Raw genomic sequence first — 10,124 nt, forward strand, 5'->3', positions numbered from 1 at the left:
CTAACACTATATATAGAAGGAGAAATACAAGTAACTTGTGTAACAAGCAACTATTTTAGAGGGTTTCACTTTCTCCTGCTTGAAATATGGATTTTTATATATATCTATATATGGGTAAAGAGCGAGATGGTATATTATGAGATATCACTAGTGTCAGGACCCATCTAAGACCCCTCACCAGAATCCTAGACAAATCTTGATCCTAGGGAAACACCACCGAACCTTCCAATTGAAAATCTAGTAGTATCTCCCCTAAGGATAGGACTTACCACAATTTTCCTGCACTGAAAATACACTTCTATATACACCCCTTATTCCTCTCATCTTACTACAATATAAGTTCCACAACTGGCAGCACTTCGATAACAAATTATATAAAAGGCATATGATGAAATTTATTTAGTAAATAACCAATTAAAATATACCATCATAAATTCTCGTCCGCCCACACCACCCACTTAGTGCTGCACATATCAATTACACTTCAAATGTCATTTTACAAATATGCCAATGCGTAACAAAGAAAGAAAGGTAAAACGACATCACATTAACAATAATAAAAAAATAAAATAAAAACAATAACAAACGTTTTAATGATAATGATATTAATGTAACTTGCCTGAGGGCTATCATATTCCTATACATGCCCGAGGGCGATCACCTATCCAAAGGCTATCACATAACCACACCTGTCCAAGGGCTATCTCACCTACCCAAAGGCTACCACTTGTCCGAGGACTATTATACTTATCCGATAGCTATCTTTCTTACTCGTAGGCTATAATATTTGTCCGAAGGTACCATATGATAGTAATAATAATAAGAACAATAACAAAATTAATATTAAAGACCTAAATTATTTATTAAAATCTCAATAACTGAGAATAGCAACTGCGATAATACTTAATAATAGTTTTGTTAATAAATACCATTGATAATAACAATAATAACAACTATAATTATAATAATGATAATAATAGAAATTGGAATTACAATAAAAATAATTATTATAAATAATAATAACAATCCCGATAATAGTGACAATAATGATTGAATAAATAGTTAAATACAATTAATAGTAATAAGAATATAATAACATCGATTAAGACTATTAGTAAGAAATTAAATCACAAATAGATAACATAACATAATTACATAAAATCATATCTTAAAATCCATCGCATAAAATGAAATATGCACGCTCGTAATGGAGATACGTATGATACCTTCTAACATGCTACATGATCCATGATTCCAGCTGTCGCCGGCACTCTGCTACCAATACAAACCAGGGTGGTTGCCTATATTGGTCATCCGATCCCTGGACTCGTAAGCAACATGGTTATGAGGCTAGCTCTACATGGACCACATTGGTTCGCTGCCTCTGTATGGTGCGGTATATGCAGTATAATATCAAATAATATAACATACAAAATATATGTATGAACGTATAAAAAAATACTTGATGCACCATACTATATACCAGTGGTGCTCTATGATGCTCAGTGTCCCGAGCACCGTCTGGTGGGAGGTTAAAGATAGAAACTTGCATATAGTCACTTCGGCATCCCCACACTGCCGCTGCTTAAACCGTCATCCTGGCCATGGAGGGGGGCGGCTTATGTGCACTATATCAAACTTGCCTGCCCTCAGTCTGGTGGCAACTCACGGGAGACATTACAATTTACGCGCTTATCATAATCACATATACGATACAGAACACCGGTACGTGTATGGATGCATCTTAAAAAAAACTATAAATTTTGTAATATTATAAAATATTAAATTTAGATAAAATATAATCCAATTCATATGTTTTTATCAAATACATACACAATAATAATAAATAATAAATAATCAAATATACGGATATTCCTGATCACAATAATTTGATATAATTATTTTCTCAAACCTTCAATTCAATTTATATCAAACATATCATTAAAGCCAAGTAAAATTTACACATAATTAAATTCCACAATTTTAAATATTATCCAATAATTCATATATTCTCAAGTATCAAAATCTCATAAATACTGCTGGATTAAATACTTCCTTTCAAGTCCATATAAATCACATTTTCTTTAGACCACCATCATAATCCTATGAGCTTAAATTCATCACTGTACATCCATTAATAGATAAATAAATAATAAACAAATGCATAAATAAAATTTTTGAGCTCAATAATTAATACAAATATTCTCATAAATCTTCTTGAAATTTACTTGCACACAACCTCATTTAAATCGCATTATAAAATACGTGCTCATATTTGAATTCACAAATAACATTCTAATTTACATAACATTTCAACAATGATTTAACAATTATTAACAAAATTTCATATCCATGAATAAATAAATATCTAAAGGCATAAATATATTTACAGCCATATAGATATACACTTTTTATCAAATCTATAGAATTTCATATTTTCTTTTAAACAATCATATAATTGAATATAACAAAAATTTCAGTAATATAGATATATATATAAATATATATATATATGTATATATATATAATCAATTTTGCCAAACCAGATAACGAATATTATATAACATTATGTTTAAATCAATTAAATAGCATAATAATTTAGATAATACTTCCTTAAATTTCTAGTCAACCATAATACTTATCAGGATACACACATATATATATATATATATATATATATGATTACATCTATCTACTCGCACACACACACATATATATCCACATATATATATAATTATGTTTTTTTCATATAAAATCACACATCTCCATATATATATATACATACATATATGTGTCATACGTTCACAGTACATGTGCATGTATCTATATATATATCAATCTATACACATGCTAACTATAATTTTCATATAATGATTCCAATCAACATAACAAGTAAACTCACAAAAAATCTATAACAATCCTTTTACACCTTTTGCTTAATATTATCAACATTGTCCACCCTAATTTGATAGAATACAGGATGAACCCGTATGGCCTAAACTGCAAATTTGGGATTTTTCAATATCTTGACATTAAATTCAAATTAACCATTCCTTTAGCCTCTAACAATCATTAAGAACCCAAATGTAATGGCAATTGGCTAAGGACTTGTCCAAACTATATCCAATTTCAACATAAACACAACCTAGCTCCATCAATGGCAACTTCCTAATTACTCAATTATAATTCACATTCTATCTACCAATTTGAAGCTTATAATGAGAGCATCAAGAAGATACCTTCAGTTGGTCCAACCGCCACCGGAGGTCGCCGGAATCCTATCGTGAAGTTGCTGCCGAAATGGGCTCTTATCATATCTCACAAATGAGCAAGATTTGAGCCAATCCGAGCTTGGAAACGGACTTGGGGGCCCCAAATTTACGGAAAAGGACCCGTCACATGGCCGGTAACAGCTGGAAAATCGGCCAACAGGGAGGGCACCGATCCCAACGCGTCTGTCGACCAACCGGCCAGAGAATCAACAGCTGAGCTCACCTAGTCGTGGGCCGTCCCATCGCCTGGCGCGTGTAGCCGTCCGAGGGCCGGGAAAGGTGCAGACAAGGAGAAGGACCGACGGGAGGGAGAGAGGAAGAAGAAGGAGTCCCCTGCCCCCCCTTTTTCCCCATGGGAGAGAAGAAAAAAAGAAAAAAAAATTAAACAAGTATATAAAATAATATTAAAATAATAATATAATATAAAATAATAAAATGATGATAAGAAAATAATGTGATATTTAATTATTGTTGACATATGGTATTTTCTTGTCGTGACACGTGGCACCCTTTATAATGTTACACTGTGGCATCGCTGTTCATTACACTCACATATCGATGAATAATAACAGCTGTCTCAGAAAACTTGATAGATCCGTAACTTTCAAACCACATGTCTAAATTAGGCGTGCCGCTAGTCTATGAACTCGTATCGATGAGTACTTTACAACCATACATGAGTCATAACTCAATCTTTCAAGGATAAAAAGTCAACTCCGACACTCTCGGACAGTTCGAACCTCAACTTGTTTTGCTCTTAACTTTCAAACCGTAGCTCTGTTTTTGACGTGCTACTAGTCTACGGACTCGGATTGATGTGCAATCTGCAATGGTACCTTGGTTAGTGCAAAATTCCCTTTAAAGCAAAAAGTCAACATTTTGACCCACTTGGTCAATGGTCAAACTTGATCAACCCTCGGTCAATGTGAAAATTTCCGACGTATTTCGGGACGGGGTGTTATAACTAGTTTGTTTTTTGTTTCTTTTTTTTTTTGGGGGGGGGGATAAATTTGGAAGTAGAAATTTTAGCACATAGGATTATCACCTCCAACAGTTAAAAATAAAAAATTATAAAAGGAAAATCGGATTTCTTTCCAATAGAGTAAATATAGCATTAAATTTGTTAAAGTATATAACGCAATTCTAGTTCACCTCATAAATTGGAGCTTTTTGACAACAATGGTATCGCGTTGTGGTTTGACAAGATTAATTAAGTACCCTACAATGCAATATTTAAAGTCTGAATTTGTTTCTGCAAATAAGAAGGATTTGTACTTTGTTGTTGGTATCAACTCGATAAACAATATTGTTTGATGATCGAATCAGGTTAATTATTTTTAAAGCATAAAAAAAAAATTAAAGTTTATTTCAATACTGATTCAAATCCCGTATTTTTGTCGTTCTGGAGATAATCCAATGATAAATTAATCACTGTTTAATTTTTCAAAGGTAAAGTTTATGAGTTGATCATATCCTTGCAACCCATTTAAATTATTAAAAGACAAAAAAAAAAAAAAAAAAAACTGTCTTTCTTATGTACGAGATGGATGCATTTTAAAATTATTATAGATAATGAGCAAACTATTATAATGTTATTTGTGTTCCTTTAATTTGTGTAACTTTATGTTATGAGGGTAGCCCAAAAGGCCCTGCACCATACGTATAACATCTAGGCGGGTAGGTACTCGCTAAAAATCCAACATGGAGCCCACCCAACATCAGGGGCTGTATTTCACCTGTCACAAGCTCATTTGAGTCGTTCAGAGAAGCCAGGTTGGGCAATCATGCGGTCAAGATTCAGACACAAATAGGCAGAGTTTGTCATTATCTCCAAATGTCACCTCCTGAGAGAGCGGGAGTTCGTCCACCTCGCAAATGTAATTATTATCTTCATATCAAAAACTGAAAGTGACAATGGAATGTTTGACCATACATTTGCGTCTGCATGTGTCCAATTACCTATTTAACAACATTGGAAAGTTCAAAGATATTTCTTTGAGGGAGTGTCCCAGCTGTCCACAACTTCGACTACATTTCTAAATTTCTACTCTGTTTAATTTATTAATTTCATTATTCCAATTAGATTATAGTAAAATATTTCTTTTGGGGAAGTTGCATGCATGGCTTCCTTAAAGTTTCTCTCGCTGTCATCATCATTTCACATAGAATATTCATAATGAAACTTTGAAAGTGAAATCAATCAGAATTTTTTAGTCTTCCAAGCTCAAAAAGCACATGACGCATATATACATATATATATATATATATATATGTATATATGAATTTAATAGTAGATGATATATTGACTATGTGCCTCATATGACAAATCTACAACTTTATTATATTCTCTTGTCGTATTTAATTAATTGATTTATGCATGTATTCTACTTTCCATGTCGGTTCTTAATTAATTAAAGTACAGGTACTTTTAGAAATCGAGTTAAGACAGCATACTAACTACAATTAATTATGTCAGAAAAAGGAAAAGGTAGCATGTAAACTATTATGCTTTTAGTTTTTATGAAGATTAAAATATTTTATCTTCAAAAATAAGAAAAAAAATTTTTTTTTAACACCAGGAAAGTTTTCAATATTTGTATCTTATTTTTGTTTAGGTTTCGAGAACACACTGATAGTACTCAAGATAACACAAGTGCGGTTGACGTTAGATATATATATATATACACACAAAGAGAAAGAATTCTTCTGTAGTACACATGTTTGCATATTTTTAACGTCTGAATGTCTGTAATTTTTTAAAAAATATTAATATTATCAATTAAGAAGGTAGTTTTTTGAAAAATCATCTTTATTAATGTTTGTATTTTAAAAAATATGTATATCTATACTATACAGCTACCATATATATATATATATCATAAAATTAATTTCGTTTCTCATGAATCTGAGTATTAGAACTCCGAAGGTAAATTTATAACATAGTTTTACATAATTGATTTGTACATGAATTGATTTGTCCACACTATCCCAGAAAACTCCGAACGTCAAAAATGATGGCCAATGAATTGGATTTATTGTTTTTTTTTTATTTTTTATTTATTTTTTTGTTTTTGTATCGTTGTTGAAGGACAACATATTATAAATTTATAATTAGTTATGACCACGGTCTTGAGCTAAATCTAGCTATGAATGCGGTGCAACCAATCATAAAATTGTTTAATCATTTTTCTTTTTCTATACCTTTTTTTTTGTTTTTTTTGGGGGGGGGGGGGGGGGGGTGGGTTCGGTGGGTGGTGGCGGATAGAGGGGACTCGTTAAATAAGAGTTGGATTATATCACATGATTAAAAGAAACATTTTTAAAGAGGTTGGCGTGCATCAGAACTACGTCTGCTCAAATAATTAGAATCTAGACTAGACATCCTGTGCGAAGAGTTCAATTTAGTTGTCAGACTTAGTAAAATGTCAAGGGATGAGTTCGCGTGAGCACAATCTATATATATATATATATATATATATAATTTATGTGTATTACAATTGATCAATCTCCTAGAAAGAGAAATATTTGTACTGTATTCTAATCTTATGAAATAAAGATATTTTGATTTTAAAAATCAAAGTATTTATGAAAATGATTATACATATACAAATTACATAAATGCTTTACGCAATGCAACTCTTATTTTCAATAGGAGAATTTATATATATATATATATATATGAAACTTAAATTATAATTCCATGATCGAAAATGAATAAGAGTATTAGCATTTTTCTTAAAAACATAAATAAAAAATACAGTTATTTATATGAATTTCCCTATTAATCTCTGCTTAATTCTACTCTTGTTTGACAATATTAGAATATATATTTTTCGTATTATTTGGTTGCAAAACTAAGGTGGAAAACGAGAAAACATGGGCTGCTTTTCTTAATTACCAAACGTACCTCATCTAGAAATCAAATCAAAGAGAACTAGCTATAGCTCTCGCTAATTACCAATAGGGTCAACGATAAATATAATGTAAAATAAATAGTTTTGGGGATCATAATTCTCTCTTTATTCACAATTAGCCAAAAACCAAATTTAGCCTCCTATAGTGTGTGTGTATATATAATTGCAAATGGAATTATTATATATATATATATATCTTTTACCTTATTTTAATTTTATAATACATGTATAGTAAATTCTCGCACGCCATTTATGCATGTGGCAGCCAAAGAAGATCCAGAACCGGTCACACATCGCACACAGATTGATTTTTTCTTTTTTTGGGTAATAACATCGCAAACGGATTGATATATTATTTATTAATCTTCCACGAAAAATCCCAAATTAACCTACTCTGCTACACAGCTCTGGTATATATAGAAGATAGTCCCTAATAGCTTTTTCTCCAACATATTCACACATTTTTTCCTCTTGATATCCATTCAAATTAAGTTTTCAGAGTTAGTGCTTCCTTTGGGGAACTTATTTAGTAGCTATAGAAACATAAAGAATGGCTTCAATGAAGTGGAACTCTAAGAGCACTATTTCTTTTACATTTGTTAGTGCTGCTCTATGTTTGCTGTTGGTTTTGCATTTCACTACAACTTGTGAAGCTACATTGTCTTCCAGGTTTTATGACAAAACCTGTCCCAATGCAATTAGCACCATTCGAAGCTCCATTCGGTCAGCAATTTCCCGAGAGCGTCGAATGGCAGCATCCCTCATTCGCCTTCATTTCCATGACTGTTTCGTTAAGGTACTTCAAATACACTATGTAGATGCTTAATTAGTATGGTATATATTTTTGACAAACATATAATTAATTAGTATAGTTTGTATGAATATGTTCTTGGTTTTTCGTAGGGCTGTGATGCATCAATCTTACTTGATGACTCTTCCACATTCACAAGTGAAAAGAACGCATTGCCTAATAGGAATTCCGCAAGAGGTTACGAACTCATAGAAGATGCAAAAGCTAAAGTTGAGAAAATATGCCCTGGAGTTGTATCTTGTGCTGATGTCCTTGCAGTTGCAGCACGTGAGGCTTCACTTGCTGTAAGTAGCAATTAAAATCCAACCTCATCATATCAAAAATGAAAAACTATATTATAAGATATTCCAATTAATTATTAAATTAATGTAAAAATTTAATTTATACAGGTAAGTGGCCCATCGTGGACAGTGAAACTTGGAAGAAGAGATTCACCAAGAGCATATCCAGATGTGGCCAATACCGATCTTCCTGGTTTCACAGAGAGCCTTGACAGACTTATATCTAGATTTGGTGGCAAAGGCCTAAGCGCAAGAGACATGGTTGCATTATCAGGAGCACATACAATTGGACAAGCTCAATGCTTCACTTTCCGTAACAGGATTTACAGCAATACCAGCGATATCAATGCTAGCTTTGCTCGTTCTCGAAGAAGCCGTTGTCCTGCTGCTGTAACCCAAGGCAGTAGCAATTTGGCACCCCTTGAATTGGTAACGCCCAATTCATTCGACAACAATTACTTCAAGAACTTGATTCAGAAGAAGGGTCTTCTTCAATCTGATCAGGTTCTGTTCAGTGGAGGATCAACAGACAGCATCGTATCCGAGTATAGCAAGAACTCTGCTAGATTCAGGGCTGATTTTGCTGCTGCAATGGTTAGGATGGGAGATATTGAGCCTCTCACTGGTTCTGCTGGGCAGATTAGAAGGGTTTGCAGTGCTGTCAGCTAAAATTTGTGACTACATTCTTTCATTCTTTGATGTCTTCTTAAGAAATATATGTTCTTTTGTTGAAAGATAATTAGCATTGGACTTATATGTTTTTAATAAAGAACAAACACAAACGTTTGTCATTAATTTGTATTTGCAGTTTTATCCAATTGTCCCCAAAAAAAAAAGAAAAAAAAAAAAACAATTGTGTGATTCAAGTGTGTTCATTATATTTTAATTAATAAACGTGTTTTTTTTTTCCCCATTCTACCAAATAATACATTGGACAACAATTACTTCAAGAACTCGACTCGGTTAAATTAAAAAGGATCTTCTTCAAAACATTTTAAATTCAATTTACTTCAACCAAAATATTTTTTCTAATAGAGTAAATGTAGCATTAAAGTAATTAAAGTATCCTGCAATGCAATAGTTAAAGTCTGAATTTTTCTTCTGCGGATAAGAAGGATTTGTACTTTGCTGATGGTGTCAAGTGTCAACTAGATAAATGATATTGTTTTTTGATTTAATCATGTTAATTACTTCCGACGTACAAAAAAGAAAATTAAAGTTTCTTTTAATATTGGTTCAACATTCAATATATTTTTTTTTTTTGGTCGTTTTGGAAACACTGCAGAGACAAATTAATCATTGTTTTCTTAGAGAATGTTTATGATTTCATAACCTTTCACCGCATTCAAATTAAAGAAAATAAAATAAATAAATAAAACTTGTGTTTCTTGAGTCAACAAAACATGTTAAGATGGATTTATTTTAAAATTATTATAGATAATGTGCAAAAATATTAATTTTATTTGCAATCCTTTTATTTGTGCAAATATATTCTTGTATATACATATAAATCTAATTAATTATTCAAGTATAAAGTTGGTTAAAAAAAAAAAAAAGCTTAAAGGCCCAAATAAAAAAGTTAGATGAGATACAATCAAGCCCTCGCATAATTATTCCACCAAAAGATAAGCAAATAAATAAAAGCTTCCAATTACTTAAAAAAGAATTTCCAAAGGACAAAAGTTGGTGGTCTTCGATTCGGTGCACGTGGTGCCTACCATCTACAGGGAAGGAAAAGCAACGTATCACGTCTAAGCTTATCCTTATTTTTTTTTTTTTTTCTGAAATATCTAACTCTTTTTTTTCTTTTTTTGAAACACTGAAATATCTAACTCTATCGGCAAAT

General features: G+C 31.8%; 1 protein-coding gene across 1 annotated transcript; it reads left to right on the forward strand.

Moving 5' to 3' along the window:
- Positions 1-7,736: 7,736 nt before the first annotated feature.
- On the forward strand, positions 7,737-9,098 carry LOC132800172 (lignin-forming anionic peroxidase-like). The gene is made up of 3 exons (XM_060813196.1): positions 7,737-7,982; positions 8,090-8,281; positions 8,387-9,098. The coding sequence occupies exons 1-3, from the start codon at positions 7,737-7,739 to the stop codon at positions 8,945-8,947; spliced, it is 999 nt and encodes a 332-aa protein (XP_060669179.1). The 3' UTR covers positions 8,948-9,098.
- The last annotated feature ends 1,026 nt before the right edge of the window (positions 9,099-10,124 follow it).

Source organism: Ziziphus jujuba, chromosome 12 (genome assembly GCF_031755915.1).
Source record: "Ziziphus jujuba cultivar Dongzao chromosome 12, ASM3175591v1".
Classification (NCBI taxonomy): domain Eukaryota; kingdom Viridiplantae; phylum Streptophyta; class Magnoliopsida; order Rosales; family Rhamnaceae; genus Ziziphus; species Ziziphus jujuba.

Coding starts and splice junctions, on each gene's coding strand:
- LOC132800172 (XM_060813196.1), top strand. CDS start 7,737: ATGGCTTCAATGAAGTGGAACTCTAAGAGCACTATTTCTTTTACATTT. Junction 7,983..8,089: donor TCCATGACTGTTTCGTTAAG/GTACTTCAAATA, acceptor GGTTTTTCGTAG/GGCTGTGATGCATCAATCTT. Junction 8,282..8,386: donor CACGTGAGGCTTCACTTGCT/GTAAGTAGCAAT, acceptor TAATTTATACAG/GTAAGTGGCCCATCGTGGAC.